The sequence below is a fragment of the Pimephales promelas genome, chromosome 5, assembly GCF_988280905.1.
Source record: "Pimephales promelas chromosome 5, fPimPro1.hap1.1, whole genome shotgun sequence".
Taxonomy (NCBI): domain Eukaryota; kingdom Metazoa; phylum Chordata; class Actinopteri; order Cypriniformes; family Leuciscidae; genus Pimephales; species Pimephales promelas.
The window spans coordinates 37,821,509-37,841,078 of NC_142773.1; the positions used below are offsets into that span (position 1 = coordinate 37,821,509).

The window sequence follows — 19,570 nt, forward strand, 5'->3', positions numbered from 1 at the left end:
TAATTTTATTCAGTAAATTGTCCTTATGGTCCATACAGGTTGACAGGGTGGGTTGGTTTACAGTGCACAGACAAAGGCATGGCTGTTGATTGGTTGCCAGTCGGTCCATTCACATGTAAATCAGACCTCATAAATGTCCCTCTTCAATCGCCCACTTTACACAGTATATGTAGTGCTTGTTAGCGCAGACTTTTGTCTCGAATTGAACCCGCCGACCATCTGCCCCCCATTCAGGCGTCCTCTCAGCGGTCTCAACTGCAGCAATATGGCCCCTGCGTCCCGCAGCAACAGCCACGAGGAGGACTATTACGGGATAAAAGACAGAAAGGTACGCAAACACGTCTTTTTAGTAGCCCGAGGAAAAGTTTATCGACGGTTTCCCGCAACTTAACCGCATTTCTCTCTCTCCCCCTTCAGACGAGGAAACCGCTGGTGGAGAAAAAGAGACGCGCCCGAATAAATGAAAGTTTACAGGAGCTGAGGCTACTGCTAGCCGACCCGGATGTAAGTTCATTTATCACTTCTTAAAGCATCTGTATCCGCCGCCAACATACAGTGCAACGAGTCTTACTAACATCGCACTTTGCGTCATTTTTTTTTTTTTTTGAAGGCGCAGGTGAAAATGGAGAACGCCGAGGTGTTGGAAATGACCGTGAAGCGCGTGGAAAGTATTCTACAAAACAAAGCGACGGGTAAGAGCTGTTTCAAGATCAAGTTTCACACAGGCCGCATTTAAAAAATGTGTCTAGCTAGCCTATATGCCTATTTGGGTGGTGACGTCATGCCGCTTTTCTCCTCCGCAGAGGCTGACAGCGTGAACCGCGAAGCTAACGAGCGATTCGCCGCGGGCTACATCCAGTGCATGCACGAGGTGCACACCTTCGTGTCCAGCTGCCCGGGCATCGACGCGACCATAGCCGCAGAACTGCTGAACCACCTCTTGGAGTGCATGCCTCTGAACGACGAGGACCGCTTTCAGGACATCCTGTCAGATCTCATGACGGACTCTAGCCACGGAGACAGGAGCACCTCCTCTGCCTTGTCCCCGGCCCCCTCAACCACCTCCTCCAGCAGCGATGACCTTTGCTCTGACCTGGATGATACAGACACGGAGCAAAGCCGCATCTCGGTGGATGCGAGGGATCAAGCGCCAAGCGTGTACCTCTCCAAGGCCATCTGGAGACCCTGGTAGACCGATGCGCACGGCACCCCTGTCGATTCATGAACATTTGAGTGCATTGTTTTTTTAGTTTAGAGCTATTAAAACCTGCAGTAGTCCAGGATTGAGCACCTTTGTTGTAGACATGTCTACAGTTGGAATACGTTGCTTTTGTTGTCATTTGTCATCGACCAGTGGATACCCCTCAGAAAGCTCTTCTTGGTGCAACAGTGTGCATTTCAATCCAGTTTCACACAGTTAGTTAGTTATTTTTATTTAATTGTTTTCTATTGTATAAGCTAAGTTAAAACAACACTGTAAAAGGATAAATAATATTTAGGGAGTGTCTTCCCATCTCTAATTATTGTACACTCTTAAAATTAAAGGGTATTTATTGGCATTAATGGTTCCATGAAGAACCGTTAACATCCATGAAATCTTTCCCTTGCACAAGTTGTGTTTTATTAGTTAAAATTGGTTATTTTAAGAACTGTTCGCTGAAATGTTCTAAATGTGGAAGCCAAAGTTCTTCTATGACATCACTGTGAAAACTCCCTTGTGGAACCTTTATTTTTAAGAGTGTGGGCTAGGATGTAAATATTTCAATGTCGTGGCTGTAGATAGATAGACGTAGCCTATGTAATCTTTGTAATAAAGGAATTTAAAATAAATAAGTCAGATCTAATGACATTTAATGTGTTTTATATGTGATTGTGACTTTACCCTTCATTAAAATATCATTCTGATTTTCTTACTGTAAAGAGTGTCATGTTATTTCTTTAAATATGCAGTAACGCGAATATAGGCTTTCCTTGGGCAAATGTTATAGAGTGCAGTTGCTTTGATGAAATAATAAGAGTATGTAAGCTGTTTTTATCACACCTTCTCTACATGTCTGAAAGTGTGAATGTCCGCTTTGGGTATTTTGATCCTTCAGACGTGTAAAATTTAACACCTCATTGCCGATTAGCCGATCAGAAAGAATGACTTAGCGCTATGTGTCGTGCTGCTGATCATGTCTACCATAGACAAGCCTACGTGTTGCTGGCCAAGTTTGTCATTAAAAATAAGAAAAGCAAAAATAGCATTTGGGTGGAAACTATAATGGTTGCCAAGGGACGGCAATAAAACCATCACGCGCACTCGATCGGTCGCCAACCGACCCAGGTTTCCCGTAACTCACTCGATGTTACGGCGTTTTATTTTGTACATTTTACGGCACATATAGACAATATTATTACAAAGCATGGAATCTACCAGAGTTGAGCACAGAAAACAAACTATATTCAGTATTGTCCATATTATAAGATGTTTTCTGTTATTTTATGGCGTGGAGCGAAGGCCTGCAACTTCTCTCAAGTCATATAATCTACTAACTTAATTATAAATACGCCAATAGGTTTTTTTTTTTTTCAAAACGGTTCAGTGGCAATGCAAAATTAGCCTACTTGTCTACATATTTAAGTGCTCTCTCTCAAAACCAAAAGCTTGCAAATTAGTCAGTGTTTTAACGCTCGCGAAATCAGGGTTAGCGATAGCTACTCGCGGTTTGTCAGACTTCGACAAAACAGAAGTTACACTTTGGATATTTGGGCTACATTAGGCTAGCTATATATAAATATTGCCTAGCCTACCACAAAACCACTTTGTGTTTGATTTAAAATGTGTAAAGTTAGTGTTTAGGCTGCGCGAGAGACTGTAAAACTGACAGAATAAGTAGGCTAGCACTTAGGCTAAGTCAGAGTCGACGCTGCTAAAATCACTGATGAGTCTGACTGATTAAAAAATAGCCTAATAGACTAAGTACTCCAATTAAATTCCGTCTTAGTTTATATAAACCATTAACTGCAGTTTTCCACAACCAAGATTAAAGCACGTTTGATGTAAATACGTATTAACTCTTTTAAATCCACATCATGTAGCCTAGTTCGCACTCGCAGACTGTTGACAGGTTGTATTACCACTGTGCTTTCATCGGACCAGGGCCGGATTTTCGGCGTCTGAAGGTTGTTGTTGTCCTGGTAGGAGGCCTGCAACAGCCATTCACACCTTGTCTTCAAATTGGCGCAGGTGTGAACCAGAGGAACTAGCGCGTCTTTCATGTGCGGTGGCAGAAACCCCTGTCTGGGCGCAGTGAGGAGAGTCTGGTCACATGAAGGGAAGCTGTGTGCGTCGGATGTGCGCTGTATAATAATAAAACTGGTGTAACGGTCGACTTTGAACATATGGCGTAGATGGGCCCCTCTGTACCAACGGCCCTTTTTCGCAGGACTCGGCTGTACACTGACAAGTAAAGTGGTCTTATTATCAGCTCAAGAAAATACAGCAAATAAGCATTTTATTCACAAAAGTAGGCTATGACATGTTTTAAAGCGACACGATATCCTCCCGAGACCCAGAACACGTTATTTATTTATTATTTACTATATTTCTTGACGTTTAGAGTATAATAAACAAATTGGGTAAAAACATAAAAAATATACTATTTTTTTTTTCATGTTACGCTATGTCCACTGTAGGGGACACCGTGAGTTTAAAAACAAAAAGACGCGAGATGACGTAGCCTACAGGGAAAATCAATGTTTTTATTTATTTATTCACCAACTATTTTTAGGTTTCATTCTTTTTTTTAAAGTCCCCGTGAACCGGAAGTTGCAAAAGATTTTTCTCCAGTGCTGTGACGTATTTCCAAGTGAAACGGAATATTGAACAGAGGGCAGGGTTTTACTCTAGCGCTCCTCCTCTCCATCTCTCGCTCATAGCAAACTAACGGTTTAAGGGGAGTGGTTAAGCGTTTCCCCACCCAAGTTGTGAAACCTACGTCATCAGAAAAAGAAACCGTTCCAGACCGGAAGTAACTTTTCAGATTTTGATTAAAGATTACGAAGGTAAAACATTTTTTAAATATATTTTTACTTGCACGGATTAATTGTTCACCACAAGACTAGTAATATGCGCTAACAAAGTAAATAGGTTCAATTTTGATTTCACGGGGACTTTAACCACACTTTGCATAAAGATGATACTCAACTTTGTTATGAAAGATATAAAGGAATGATTTGATACAATTTTACTTTATGCAATAGGCTAGCCTATGTGGAAAAAATGGCCATAAATGGGCTACATTATGTCTGATGAAACTATAATTCATTTGGATGAGCTATTTTCAGTGTGCGAACTTGCTAGTTTTCCGTTTATGCTTCTTGAAGCCCAATCTGGGTGTTTGGGATGTGCACACCAATTTTGTATTTTTGAATTTTTCATAAATGGTTAGTCTCATTCAATACAATGCACATCCATACACTGTATTTAATTAGCATATTAATGTATTATTGGGGAAACATGTAATGAAAACAAGTTGTTAGCAATACTTTGATTAGAAACCACATAACATTTTCCTGAGATGTCAGAGAAATTCATAAAAATATAATTTCCACTACAGTGGACAAACGTCTATTCCTGGGTCCCAGGATGATATAAGTACAAATATATTTTAGGAAAGAAAAAAAAAAGAAAAAAAATCTGACCATTCATTTAATTCCATACAAGATAAATTAAATGGAAATAAAAATCTCTAGGAAAATGCATTTGAAATACCATCCAATTCATATAAATGTATTTTAAATGAAATGAAATAAATATTGAACAATTATTTTTAATATATATATATTTTTGACATTTTAATGCTTATCTAAACGATTCAGCAAAAAGTGGTCAGATTTCTCCTATACTGAATTCATACACTGTACTTTAAATCTTGATAACCTTGAACATAAAGAAACAGCCGAAAGAAATTTATTTCTAAAAAATAAACTTTATTCCAAATTATTAAACAACAAATAGGGCATCAAAGTAATACCACAAGTTGTAAAGTGACAGAATGCACGGACATTTATTTACAACGTGGGCTAAAGTTGTGAAACAGTTTCCTCAAAACTAAAAGCTTAATGCCAAGTTGACCTCCACATGGACTTTTGAATATGACATTTAAACCCCATTCTGCCCATATGCTGTTTTTGAGCTGTAGTGATTGGGGATTTATAGTAATTGTGGTTATACAGCAGGATTAGGTGGGGACAGTCAAAACGATCAGGGTTAGACCTCAAACTCAGTAGATCAACCTATGCTTGAGCTTATAAAAGAGGAGACATTTAACACTGAGGTTTTATATAGCAACAGTCCATCAGACAGGCAAACAGTCTGAACAAAACAATAGCACCTAAACACTTAAGCCCAAATACTTCTGAGAAATTCACCTAATGCTACTAATGCAATGCACTTGAGCTCTTAATACATTCACTATCTGACCAAACAAGCTGCCAAGTACTAAAGGTATTGTGGTTTGTGCCATGTGGAGCACATTTCAACTGCCCTCGTTTAATAAAAACACATTTCAGCTCATAAACTCGGTCCTCGTGTAGAAGTGTGAATTCGAAAGGATATCAGAAACCTATCCCACAACACAACTATCAAACACCAGAGAACTGTGTCACATACGTCCATTCAGAAGAAAATAAAATATTTGACTTTTATAGAAAAATCGTGTTATAAAGAAGAAAATAAGTTAGTTTGTATATATATACAGGGAAAATCTGTCAGGGAAACACTGAAAAGGAAATATTATTCCTCATTAACGGTCACTGAACAGCACAGTTTAGACTGTATGGAAATAATCGGTTTATTTTGAAATGCCCTTGCATTCAATCGTTCACTCACTCACTCACTCACTCACTCACTCACTCACTCAGGTATTTACACATCTGTACACACTCACACAAACTAGCAACCAGAACGAGTCTTCTTGAAGGTCTGTGGCAGAAGTGTTTTCTCGATGCTAAAATGTCCGCATCATGTGATCACATGAGGTTAAAACAGGTTTGGTTTAGGTGACAGGACCCGGACAGCCATGTGCTTCTGAATGTGCCGGGTCTTCACTGCTATTGGCCAGAGGTGCTGTGACATCACTGGTTTCTGATTCCCCCATGTGCAGATCTGGTGGATCCCCCTCTGTCAGGGTTTCACTGACCTCTTCACAGCTGACACACGCCTGCAAATAAACACTTTTACTAGCCTACGAGGAGTTTGCAACCCATTTTATTTCCTTAATGTGATGTAGTCTATGGAAGCTTGTTTCCGCCACACAATGAAAAATAAAAAAGGTAATTGCGAATTTTTATCTTACAATTCTGCCTTTTTTTCTCACAATTGCAAGTTTACATCTAGCAATTTTGATTTTATTTTTCAGAAATGCGAGATATAAAGTCACAATTGCGTAATATAAAGTCAGAATTTAGATATAAAGTCGCAATTGCGAGATATAAAGTCAGAAATGCGAGATATAAAGTCGAAATTGCAGGTTATAAAGTCAGAATTGCGAGATATAAAGTTAGAATTGCGTGATATAAAGTCAGAATTGCAAGATTTAAAGTCAGAATTGCGAGATATAAAGTTAGAATTGCGTGATATAAAGTCAGAATTGCATTATATAAAGTCGTAATTGCAGGTTATAAAGTCAGAATTGCGAGATATAGTCAGAATTGCGTGATATAAAGTCGTAATTGCAGGTTATAAAGTCAGAATTGCGATATATAAAGTCAGAATTGCATGATATAAAGTCAGAATTGCAAGATATAGAGTTAGAATTGCGTGATATAAAGTCAGAATTGCGTTATATAAAGTCAGAATTGCGTTATATAAAGTCGTAATTGCAGGTTATAAAGTCAGAATTGCGAGATATAGTCAATTTGCGTGATATAAAGTCGTAATTGCAGGTTATAAAGTCAGAATTGCGATATATAAAGTCAGAATTGCATGATATAAAGTCGCAATTGCAGGTTATAAAGTCAGAATTGCGATATATAAAGTCAGAATTGTGATATATAAAGTCAGAATTGCATGATATAGTCAGAATTGCGTGATATAAAGTCAAAATTGCGAGATAAAAAGTCAGAATTGCATTGTATATAGTCGCAAATGCGTGATATAAAGTCAGAATTGCGTGATATAAAGTCAGAATTGTGTGATATAGTCGCAATTGCGTGATATAAAGTCAAAAATGCGAGATATAAAGTCAAAATTGCGAGATATAAAGTCAGAATTTAGAAATAAAGTCGCAATTGCGAGATATAAAGTCAGAAATGCGAGATATAAAGTCGAAATTGCAGGTTATAAAGTCAGAAATGCGAGATATAAAGTCATAATTGCGTTATATAAAGTCGTAATTGCAGGTTATAAAGTCAGAATTGCGTTATATAAAGTCGTAATTGCAGGTTATAAAGTCAGAATTGCGAGATATAGTCAATTGCGTGATATAAAGTCGTAATTGCAGGTTATAAAGTCAGAATTGCGATATATAAAGTCAGAATTGCGTGATAAAAAGTCAGAATTGCGTTGTATATAGTCGCAATTGCAGGTTATAAAGTCAGAATTGTGTGATATAAAGTCAGAATTGTGAGATTTAAAGTCAGAGTTGCATGATATAAAGTCAGAATTGCGTGATATAAAGTCAGAATTGTGTGATATAGTCGCAATTGCGTGATATAAAGTCAAAAATGCGTGTTGTAAAGATAAAAAAATCTCTAAAAAAAGATAAAAAGATAAAAAGCCGCAATTATTTATTTATTTATTTTTATTCAGTGGCGGAAACAAGCTTCCATATGTAGTCTCTCTCTTCTAGATTTTAAAAATATAGTGCTTGATTTTATCCACCTGGAATTAACTAGTGAAATATGGTAATAGTAGTTATTATTTTTTGATGAAAGTAATGCCTTATACTTTGCGTGTATGGTACGTACATATCGCGTACTTATTTGTTACTGATTACCCGGAAAAAATAAAAATAAATATTACCCTACCATTCAAAACTTCGGGGTCAATAAAAATACTTTTATGTTATAATAAAGCTATTTATGTTACAAAAGATGTCTGTTTCAAAATCTAACTTCATATGTATTTAAGAGAATCCTAAAAAAAATCAGTTTCCACCAAAAAATTAAGCAGGACAACGATTTCAACATTAATAATAAAAATTTAAATAATAAATTTCTTGAGTAGCAAATCAGCATGTAAGAGAGGGGTCATGTGACACTGAAGACAGAAAATTCAGCAGTCATAACAGGAATAAATAACATTATTATTATTATATATTGTAATACTATTTTACTGTATTGCTATATTTTTGATCAAATAAATGCAGCCTTGCTGACTTTCAAATTTAAAAAGAAAAAAATCTTACCCACCCCAAACGTTTGAATGGTAGTGAATATACTTCATGCATCAAAAAACTGACATCAACACATATTAGATAAAATATCAATGTATCCAGACCTTGACGTCGATGGCTTTGGGCAGTCCGGCTCTTCTGATCCAGGGATGCACTTCCGCCAGCTCTCTCTTCTGCTCTTCTGTAAAGCGCGGCTGACATTTCTGCATCTGCCGCAGCTTCTCCCTGTCCTCTCTCAGAACCTTCTGGATGTCACTGCAAAAGGGAACGATTTGTTTGTGATTTAATAGCATGCCAGCTTCCACGGTTATTTTCATGGCATAAATACAAAACAAGATTAAAACCTATCCACCTTCTTGCTAACGAGTCAACTGCATTTTAGATTGTGGAAGGCAGTTACGAATTGGGGAAGTTTCACTCAAATAGAAAATTCTTATCCATCAGTTTGATTGAATGAGCAGTAACATTTTGTTCATGTTTTATTTTCAGATTTCAGAGAGTAACGTAACGCTTAGTATTTAAATGTGACAAGACTATCTTTGGCAAGAGCTCTTTTTCTTGTCCACCTAAATATTATTTTTCTGTAACATTTCAGCTTTGAGACATTTTGTTATAAGTCAGAAATGACAAGGAGGCAGCTTCTCGCAATGCAAAGTCAATGACAGTTGGATAGTTTTCCCCCTGGTGGGTGTGGTTTTCAGATTATGACGCGTGTCCCTCCCTCTGTCTCTATACACTGAAAAGATATTTCAAACTTCTTTTTTTTTATCTCTAAGCGAAGCATGAAAAAGAACATTAAAATACCAAGCGCTCTGTGAGTATAAGCCTTAAAGGTCTAAAGATAAATTGTAGGAAGCCAGAGGGTGGAGAAGTTACTGGTAAGTGAGCATTACTGGTAGTGGTGAAACGTGTGTGTGTGTGTGTCTATTTCTCCCTTTTACACCCACTCACCGAGAAGGTAACTGGTATGACATCATAACATCTTCATCTGCGTTAGCCATGAGCAGCCACGGTGGGTCCTGCAGTACATACTTCAGTTTCTCCTTGCCATCCAGCACCCCAGAGCGCAAAATAGAGCCTTGCCCCTTGGCCTTATGGGATTTCTGGGAGGAATCCACACTGCCGAAGTAGTTACTACTGTTGTTGCTTCCTGAGAAAGAAAAAAAACAGCAGAAAGGGGTGGTGAGAGAAGACTACCTTTTGAAAAGCACTATTTTAATGGCAAGTCTGTAGTTGAAGAAACCAAATATAGTAATATTTCCGAGGAAGGGGGAAACCTTTTTGGTACGTTTTCATTATCGTTGGCTTAAAATGTGAGATTCTTCCTTTTTAAGGGTTCCTTTCGGGTTCTTGTTTATAAAGTTGTCAAAAAAACATAATATTGCATTGATTTTTTATGTTTTTCGTTAAAGTCTCTTATATGAAGAAAAAAAACAGTAAAAACAGTAATACTGTGAAATATTATTATAACTTAAATTATAATATATTTTAAAATGTATTTTTGAACAGTTTATTCATGTGACAGCAAATCTGAAATCTTCAGTGTGATCTTTCAGAATGATAAATTCTAATAATATGATTTGGTACTATTTATTTCTTATTATTATCACTGTTAACAGTTCATATTTTGCAGAAACTGTGACAGTTTGTTTAGGATTCTTCTTTCAAAAGAACAGCACTTACTTGCAATATAACTTTTTACAATTTTTGGTATACAATATTATAAATGTCTTTACAGTCACTTTTGATCAATTTAATAAATCCTTGCTGAATAAATGAACCTTACTGACCCCAAACTTTTGAACAGCAGTGAATATCAAGAAGTGTGTTCAATAGCATATTAGTTTTTGCTACAGCATTAAAAGTCATTACATTTCTTTGATATGGCATAGTGACAACCGTCACTATGGACACTAAGGACACTTCAGATCAGTGATTAACGCTACACAAGTGTCAAATCAGATCCTAAACACCCGTTCTCACCAGTTCTGCTGGCAGATCCGCCACTGGCAGACGTTCCACAGCCGTTAGACCCAGAGCGCATGGAACCTGAGGTGGCGGAGCTGGTGCCGGAGCGCGAGTCCTCTGGGAGAAGGTCCTGCAGGTCACTAGATGATGAGAACTCATCGCTATGTTGACCATCGTAAGGTGACCCTTCATCCTTGAAAAACAACAAAAACAGACTATAACATTAACAATTATTTACAGATTTATGTGAAGCATCTAAAGTTTGCTAAATGCATTAAATGCACATTTAAACAAGTAAATGCAACATAGCATCTCTTCCCAATTCACACATTCAGAATTATAACTGCATAGTTGTTTAATGGGCTCTATGCATGGCGGTATTTCCGGTGAAGGTCTAAGGATCCCCGTTTTCCTTGGTTTTCCTGTGCTTTAAATCTCCCCAACCGGAAACTGAAGAGCAGCCTTGCGTCAAATGTGGAACTTAATAGCCAATTGCCAATTTACTAATCAGTTGTATACAGAAATTATATACTTGTGGATCTAAATGTCCAAGAATGACCCCTGGGCTCAATGTGAAGACAACACTTTTCTTCTCGCAGGAATACAAGAAAGTCGAGATAGTGTATTTTAATTTATTATTAAATAATTATGAATGTATTTATTTTCAATACAGGATCACTTGGGTGTGACATCATACACTGTTCCTAAATAGGCTAATGTGAAGGATACAAACTTTAAGCTGCATGGATTATTGCATTACGGAAAGTGAAGCAGATTGCATAATTATTTTTTTTTAAATTTTATAATAATTTTTAGGGTTGTGCAAAGATTAATTGTGATTAATCGCATCCAAAATAAAAGATTGTGTTTACATAATATATTTGTGTGTGCTGTGTATAATTATTTTGTATACACACACATGCGTGTATATATTTAAAAAAATGTGTTATTCATATATAAAATATTTTTATTGATATATAATATAGATTATGTCTTTATATATACAGTTTTTACGTGCAAATAATTCTTAAATATATGCATGCATGCATAAGTATTTACGTATACAAAATTATTATACACAGCACACGCACATATATTATGTAAACACAAGCTTTTATTTTGGATGCGATTATAGCCGATAATATTAAACGTATAGCGATAATTTTACAATAATAATAATAATAATTTATGCAATAATTTAGCATGCTTAAAGCCTACTGTATTCGCAACATGATGCAAGAAGAATGCAAAGCTTAATTTTAGATGGTCTTGCTTAAAAAACTTGTAAACACTGCCCCCTGTTGGTCAATCCAAAGTTGTTTGGATGAAAGACACAGTGAGAAGTGAGAGTAAGAAAATCATTTAAACCACAAAGACCACCATGGTATTCTCATGTAACCATGTAATATAATGGTACTTGTAAGTCAAAGAAAGTGAGAAAAAGAGTCCCAACCTGTGGAACATCCTTAGTTTTGGTTTGTCCGGTTGCGCTCCCTGCCCTCTCCACACCACTGCTGTAGTTCCCCTGATGCACAACAGATGGCGCCGTGCTCTCCTGCCTCTCGGGACAGCGTTGTTGGGTCTCCTCTAACTGCAGCAGGTTGAGCTGTAACGGCGAGCTGCAGCGCGACTGGAACAGAGGCGGCGACGGCGGGCCACTTCCTCCGACAGACTGTGGAGTGGGGCTTCGCAACAGCTCCTCCCTCAGCTCAGGCTCGGATGGTTTGGTGGGTTCCTTGGGGCTGGCGAACTGGAATGGCTGCGGCTGAAACGGAGGCTGTGAGGTAAAGGGGTTCTGGGAGGTGAACTGGGTCTGTATGCTAAAGTTCGACTGCGGAGGGAATGGTGCCTGTGTGGTGAAACTAGGCTGAGGTTGAAAGGAAGGCTGCACTGGGAAACTTCCCTCCTTCGGGTAGAATGGCTGCTGTGGAGGGTTGCCCATCTGTGGGAACATGTAATTGGGCAGTACAAGCGCCACCATGGGCGTGACCAGAGAAGCCGAGTACGGCGTCTGGATGGGCTGCATCGGGATGCATGGATCCTGGCTGCACTGACTCTCCCTGAAGCCTGGCATCTGAGCCTCCACCCTGGGCTGCATGCCGCCGGCTCCCGGGTACATCTGCAGTGGGTACGCGGGCATCACAGCGGGATAGGCGATGGGGAAGGTGGATTGGGATGTCTCCGAGGGAGACCAGGAGGTCTGGTTGAGGCCCTGTAACTGAGGTCTGGGAGTCATCCGATGGCCTGAAGGAGTGCTGTCGGAGGACTCATTAGGCTTGATCCGCTTGGACTTGGTCTTCTTGTTGCGACCCCGGCGGGTTCCGGCGGTTTCCTGTGCGCCACGACTAACGTGCTTACATGAGCGAGCAGCAGGAACAGCTGGAGAGAAAGATGAGAAGCTGTTATTGACTTAAAATACATTTTGACTTGATTTGTTTTGCTTGACAGTCAAGTTGTAAGGAAGACCTACATGTAGTAAGGAACAAAACTCTCTCCAGGTATACAATATTTGGGGAAATATCTAAATGCAATTTTGTCTGATAAAATAACTGGGATTTTATTTATTTTTTTTTGGCTGTCAAACGATTAATCACATCCAAAATAAAAGTTTGTGTTTACATAATATATGTGGGTGCACTGTGTATAATTATTTTATATATATATATATATATATATATATATATAAATACACACACATGCATGTATATATTTAAGAAATATTTTCATGTATAGACTGTATTTATTTAGATTTATATATAATTTATGTTATATATAAATTTAAATATTGTATATATAAATAATATTTTTTTCTTAAATATACATTTATGTGTGTGTATTTATATATATATATATAATATAATTATACACAGTTATATAGGTATAAGTTTATGAAAATTATTTATAAAAAATATTTTACATAAAATATATATTTTATAAATCAGGTTGAACTCAAAACTGCAATAAAATCAAAGCCATAAATCTAAATAGGTTGTGTTCCAAATTTGAAGATGATATCTCAAAAAATGAGCTTTCGGTAACAGTTTGTTTGGGCGTAGTAACACATTTTCCCCATTGGGTGCCAGCAAAACCCCGCTGGTGCTCACAGTGATTGGATTTGTTTTTTGCAGTTTTTCTTTCTCAGTATTACAAACACACACATATTTTTTATAACACACATACTAACCACACTCCATACATACCCAAACAAATATTGTTGCATAATTTATCCAGTTGGCTCTATAGTATGCCGAAGCAGAAAACCGGAATAAAGCGATATTTGTTTTATAGGCCAAACTTAAAAAAAAAAAAATGGCACCATCTGATAAAAAATTGTAGAAAATAAAATTTTGAAGCCTTGCCATCAGAATGAAAGCCTCTTAACAAAGATTGCATAATTTTATAGTTAACTGAACCGGGGATTAAAAATGTCAGTTTCAATGGGTTTCAATGGGGACATTTTTGTCCAAAAGGTGCTGAGACCTAATGCAAAAAATATTTTTTTAAGAAAATGACGGTGAAATAGTAAAATTCCAATAAAAATACACACCTGTGCCAATTTTTTTTTGCCATTAGCTTTAACACAGGCAAAGTGATCAAAAAAAACAAAACTGAAAAGGACAAAAAAGTCCATAAGGATGCACAAGGGTTAAGACTTAAATCCGTCCTTACCCTCAGATGTAGCTTGTCCTTTCTGTCTCTCCAGATAGAGGGAGCAGTCGGCTTTAAAAGCATGCACACCTCGCAGCTCTCTGAAGCGGCTGAGGAACATCTGCTCTTCCTTCTGGGTGTGTGCCGCCAGAACCTGCTTGGTCAGCCCCAGTTTCCTGTAAGCCTCTCGCTCTGGATTATGGGGCGAGAGTGCGGCCGGGGGGACAGCGAGAACCTGACCTTCGGTGCCTTCAGCGCTGGGGACGTCTTCAATGACCTCTACAAAGAACAAAAAAAAAGACGTTTAACTCGACAATGAGTGCAGTGTTCTCTTACAGGTGACACGGCCAGCACTTGTTTACGAGATTTCTCAAGTGCATCTCATGCATGATGGGATGGGAACATGGGGAAAATGCAAGTAGGATGCTCCAATTTGTGGAGTCCTGCATGGCTGATTTACTCATCAATTCAATCAAAAGTCTTTCCAATGAATTTTTTTGTCCCCATGGTAAGATTTTACTAACTTTGCAAGTGAAGTTTGGAAGAGAATTCCTGCTTTGCAGAGATGTGTCTTGTTGAGGATACGACTAAAACAAAAAAGGTGTTTTACCAAGGAACAGAGAAAACATACACAGCTCTAATACAGATAAACGTATCCAAAACCTAGTGAGCTGCATAGGCAGCACATAGGGAATTTCCTACGTAAACAGCAGACTGAGGCAGCCCACTAGGTTTTGGAATAGAAACATTATTTACACAAATAGACAGGGAAGACAGACAGGCCAGACAGACAGAGACAGAGACAGACAAACAGGCCAGACAGGAATAAATCAGTTTACCTTTCTTGTCTCCCACGTGTACAATTGTGCTGCTGTAGCTGCACTGGCTGGTAATGGACACAACGCTTTCAGGTTTTCTGGGCAGCGGGAGAGGGGTCAGGGATGGAGTCACTACACCAGAGCCTGGAGGCTTCTTAGATACATCTAATGATGAAAGGCCTGATTGGTCCTTTAGATGGCCTGTCGCTGATTACAGAGAAAAGAAAAGATTAGTGGTCACTCAACAACCCTCAAACAGAACTGTTGTATATACAGGATTAACACCAAAGATGGCCTGATAATGCATTTTATATACAGTTATACAGTTTTTAAAGGAGTAGGTCACTTTAAAAAATTTTTACTCACCCCCATGTCAACCAAGATGTCCATGTCATTCATTCTTCAGTCGAAAAGAAATTAAGGTTTTTGATGAAAACATTCCAGGATTTTTCTCCATATAATGGACTTCAATGGGAACCAAACGGTTCAAGGTCCAAAAGACAGTTTCAGTGCAAACTGTTCAAAGGGCTTTTAACGATTTCAGACGATGAATAAGGGTCTTGTCAAGCGAAACGATCGCTCATTTAAAAAAAAAAAGTTTTATAAGCTCAAATGGTCGCCTTGCTCTGTTCTGTGATGCACGTTCGTGACTCTCCTATTCGAGCAAGGTGACCATTTGAGCTTATAAAACTTAAATTTAGTTGTTGTTTTTTTAAATGAGCGATCGTTTCGCTTGATAAGACCCTTATTCATCGTCTGGATTCGTTTAATGCCCTTTTAACAGTTTGCAGTTTGCAATGAAAGTGTCTTTTGGACCGTGAACCGTTTGGTTCCCATTAAAGTCCATTATATGGAGAAAAATCCTGGAATGTTTTCATCAAAAACCTTAATTTCTATTTGACTGAAGAAAGAATGACATGGATATCTTGGATGACATGGGGGTGAGCAAATTATTAGCAAACGCTTTTTTAGCATTTGGTTTTGTGTGATGGTCAAAATTGTGTTTATGAATTAATAACTGTGATGGTATAACATATAACAAATTCAGTCACGCAAACTGGACCTTTCCATTACCTTCAGACACTTGCATGGAGCTGTCGACTCCTCTCTGCTTGTCCTCGTCTGAGTTTGAGGAGGTTGTGTTTGAGGACGATAGGCACTTTCTCTTCACTGTGACAGGCACGTTACAGCTCTCCAAATATCTGAGGACATAATCGAAGGTTTAAAAATGACAAACCAGGATGAATGTAAAATAAAACCATGTCTGATCCGCTCTGTTTCGTCTTTAAAACACAGTTTTGTATCAAAATAATGTTTATCATGGTTTACGTGTACAACACCATCCTATTACTTTTGCTCCAATCTCTTGGAAATCCCTCATTGATAATAAAGGTCTTTGATAACCCTACAGGAGGCTGGCAGTAAATATTTGACTTCAATCTTTATGAGGGAATTGTTTTAACGATATAAAATACAACATAGCCAAATGCATTAAAACAGAGCGTGACGTGATTTTGTGTTACTGTCCATAATTGTTGGGCTATATGAGATTCCACATCCTGCAAAACTTAATGTTCTCTGCCATCTCATAAAAAAACATATTCTCATTATCCTTCATAGGATGCTTAATTCAGTTGCTCATTCTCCCTTTGCACCACAGGATAAATACGTCGATTGAATTTGTCGAGACCATGACTTTACGCCGTTGTACCTGATTACGCTGTCGAGGCAGCTAATCTGCTGATAGGAGTAGATGGTCTGGTCTTTGAAGGCCAGCTCCTCTTGGACAGTGGCACGCTGCTTCTCAGGAGACTCTTTCCCGGTGGCGAGACACGCGGAGTCTTTGGGTCGAACCACTGGACTTTTCTGTTGAACCTCTGCAGGAAATAATGTAGGGTTTTCAGAAAGGGCTCCACAATTAGTCTAATTCAAATCAGAATTGCTTTATGGCCTAGTGTGATTATTAACGATTGCAATTTAATTAAAAAGAAATATTATATTATAAAGAATCTCTTGTGCTCACCAATGCTGCATTTATTTGATCAAAACACAGTTTAAATAATTTTAATGGATTAAAATGAGAAAAATTAAAATGATTAAAATTAGAATTTAAAATAACTTTTTTCTATTTGAATATATTTGAAAATGTAATTTATTCCTGTTGTTGCAAAGCTGTATTTTCAGCATAATTACTTAATATTTTTGTGGACACGTGATACACGTCTTTTCAGGATTGTTTAATTAATAGAAAAGTTCAAAAGAACAGCATTTAAATAAAATAAAAATGCATGCTTGGTGAATTAAAGTATTAATTTCTTTAATATATTACAGACCTCAGAATTTTGAATGGTACAGTATTTTAAACGATGTAAGTAAATAATATAGAAAATAAATTAAAACATCATAACATATTATATTATATTCAAGTTAAAATCACTAAGACTGCTATAAATATCAATATTGTAATTTTACAGTTGTACTGTAAATAATTTTTCTTCAATGCTTTAATACCTTTTATTTAATTCTTTATTGTTTTTTTTATTTTATAGTGAAATATTGTAATTGTAATATTTCTTAATTTGTTTAATATATTTATTCAGTAATAATAATACAATTAAATAATAGTAATTTTTAATTGTAACACTTTTTTTTAGGTGTCCTGCATACTTTACAGTGTAATTATGCATTTAAGTACTTGGTAATATTAACAACTTGTACTTAATAAAGGGTTAGGGTTACAATTAGGGATTGATTAGTTGTATAATTTATTGTTATTGGTATGGTAAAGTACATTATTTCATAGTTTACTCACTGAAAATGTGATTCTTTTTAGAGGAAAAGGGGTTTTAAAATACATGACCATGTTTCAATGTGATCTGACGCATGTTTGTTCGCAATTCAAATCACAATTGCAATACTTGTTTTAATCTAACTATAATTTTTTGATACCATATCATGCAAGCCATAGTCTTCAGACACATTTCTGTTGCACACAAAAAGATACACAGACTTTGATGACAGACGGTGGTGGACATTGGCACATACTTGTAGGGCTCTTCTTCATCTGCTGCTCTTGATTTTTCTGCATGTGAACTCCTTTGCAGATCTCCTGAAAGCTCCTCTGAGAAAACACACGCATACAAACATAAATCAATCCACCAGAGCCCCTTTTGGCTTTGGCTAAATACATTTGACTCCCATTTTTAGGGACCACTTCTCTAGAATTCCTCATGTGACTCACCGGTTTGGCTCTCTTGCCATCCTCTTCCTCTTGCCGCTGGCGTGTTCCGTTACCGTTACTGTCACTAGATGACGCCACACTCATCAGGTGATCGTTACTGCCCAGACTCCCAAAGCCACTAGAGCTGTTGTTGTGAACCGGCTACAACACACAAAAAACAGATTTAACCGGTGACTTTCATTTCTCTCATTCTAAAGGCTACACAATACACAACACAAGGAGATTTTAAAACACTGGGCATCATAAACTTGTCGACTTTGTAGATAGTTACGAAGAAAAAATGGGCATCATACACTAAATGACTGAGGAACTCATGCAGAAACATGCATATCTTTGTTTCCCAGTCTGTAAAACGGTCTATTCCACTGCCTTTTATGTGGAAGAATGTCAAAACCCTCTTATTTCAACTGAATCCTTTAAACTGCATCTTTCAACTGTGAATGAGTTTCCGCACCTGCACCAGGAGTCGGTGAATTTGCTCAGTGATTTCCTGGATATCCGAGTCTATGGATTTGCCCTCAGCTGTGGTCGGAGCTGCAAACACATCTTCATTTACTGGACCCCTGGTAGTATGGAAGAAAAATCACAGTTACACTTCTGTTCAAAAGCTTGGGGGTCGGTAATATTTTTTTTATGTTTTTTGAAAAAAAGTATCTTAGGCTCAACCAAAGCTGCATTTATTCGATAAAAAATATAGTAAAAACAGTAATATTGTGAAATATTATTAACTTAACTTAAATATATTGGTAACACTTTACAATAAGGTTCATTAGTTAACATTAGTAAATGCATTAACTAACATGAACTAACGATGAGCAATGCATTAGTTACAGTGTTTATTAATCTTTGTTAATGTTAGTTAATACAAATACAGCTGTTCATTGTGCCTTCATGTTAGTTTACAGTCCATTAACTAATGTTAACTAATACAACCTTTGATTTTAATAACGTATTAGTAAATGTTGGAATTAATATTAACTAAGATTAATAAATGCTGAAGTATTGTTCACATATTGTACATGTTGTTAACTAATGTTAACTAATGAACCTTATTGTAAAGTGTTACCAATATATTTTACACTATTAGTGTGATTTTAGAGCTGTATTTTCAGCATCATTACTCAGTGTCACATGATCCTCAAGAAATCATTCTAAAATCCTGATTTGCTGCTCAAGAAGCATGTCTTATTATTATCAATGTTAAAAACAGTTGTGATGCAAACAGCTGCAAACAAACAGCATTTATTCTTTTGTAACCTTATAAGTGTCTTTACTGTTACTTTTAAATCAATTTAATGCATCCTTGCTGGATTAAAATATATTTCTTTCCCCCCAAAAAATCTAACAAACCACACTTTTGAACAGTAGTATATGTATATCTTCAATTGCAACTGGATTTGCACATTTTCTGAGGAAAGTGATACAATATTATGTTACCTTGAATGGGGCTAGGGTTAAGGTTAGGGTTACCCTAACCCTAAGCATTACATATTTGAATAAATCTTCAGCTTATC

General features: G+C 37.2%; 2 protein-coding genes across 4 annotated transcripts in view; one reads left to right on the plus strand and one right to left on the minus strand.

The window, feature by feature from the left end:
• Positions 1-54: 54 nt before the first annotated feature.
• Positions 55-1,913, plus strand: hes6 (hes family bHLH transcription factor 6). 2 transcript variants are annotated; one of them, XM_039676403.2, is made up of 4 exons: positions 55-328; positions 418-504; positions 617-692; positions 804-1,913. In XM_039676403.2, exons 1-4 carry the CDS (start codon positions 134-136, stop codon positions 1,190-1,192), a joined length of 747 nt encoding a protein of 248 aa, XP_039532337.2. In that variant the 5' UTR covers positions 55-133; the 3' UTR covers positions 1,193-1,913. The 2 variants fall into 2 exon arrangements, with proteins under 2 accessions (XP_039532337.2, XP_039532335.2); XM_039676401.2 differs by having other exon boundaries at positions 58-328; positions 611-692.
• A 3,040-nt stretch (positions 1,914-4,953) lies between these two features.
• Positions 4,954-19,570, minus strand: part of per2 (period circadian clock 2) — a 34,311-nt gene continuing 19,694 nt past the window's right edge. Inside the window, exons 12-24 of one of the 2 annotated variants that reach the window (XM_039676764.2) lie at positions 18,511-18,619; positions 18,057-18,197; positions 17,861-17,936; positions 16,527-16,692; positions 15,890-16,017; positions 14,837-15,022; positions 14,522-14,584; positions 14,019-14,276; positions 11,803-12,728; positions 10,365-10,542; positions 9,333-9,531; positions 8,486-8,636; positions 4,954-6,206 (exon numbers count right to left, since the gene is read on the minus strand). In XM_039676764.2, the coding sequence (XP_039532698.2) occupies positions 6,042-6,206; positions 8,486-8,636; positions 9,333-9,531; positions 10,365-10,542; positions 11,803-12,728; positions 14,019-14,276; positions 14,522-14,584; positions 14,837-15,022; positions 15,890-16,017; positions 16,527-16,692; positions 17,861-17,936; positions 18,057-18,197; positions 18,511-18,619 (2,746 nt within the window). In that variant the 3' untranslated portion in view covers positions 4,954-6,041. The remainder of the gene's footprint in view (positions 6,207-8,485; positions 8,637-9,332; positions 9,532-10,364; positions 10,543-11,802; positions 12,729-14,018; positions 14,277-14,521; positions 14,585-14,836; positions 15,023-15,889; positions 16,018-16,526; positions 16,693-17,860; positions 17,937-18,056; positions 18,198-18,510; positions 18,620-19,570) is intronic. The other variant, XM_039676765.2, reaches the window with a different exon arrangement.

What these genes read in the sequence shown, in the direction of transcription:
- hes6 (XM_039676401.2), top strand. Translation starts at nt 134, where the DNA reads ATGTCCCTCTTCAATCGCCCACTTTACACAGTATATGTAGTGCTTGTT. An exon ending in TACTGCTAGCCGACCCGGAT is followed by an intron (nt 505 to 610) that starts GTAAGTTCATTT and finishes TTTTTTTTGAAG; the next exon opens with GCGCAGGTGAAAATGGAGAA. An exon ending in TCTACAAAACAAAGCGACGG is followed by an intron (nt 693 to 803) that starts GTAAGAGCTGTT and finishes TCTCCTCCGCAG; the next exon opens with AGGCTGACAGCGTGAACCGC.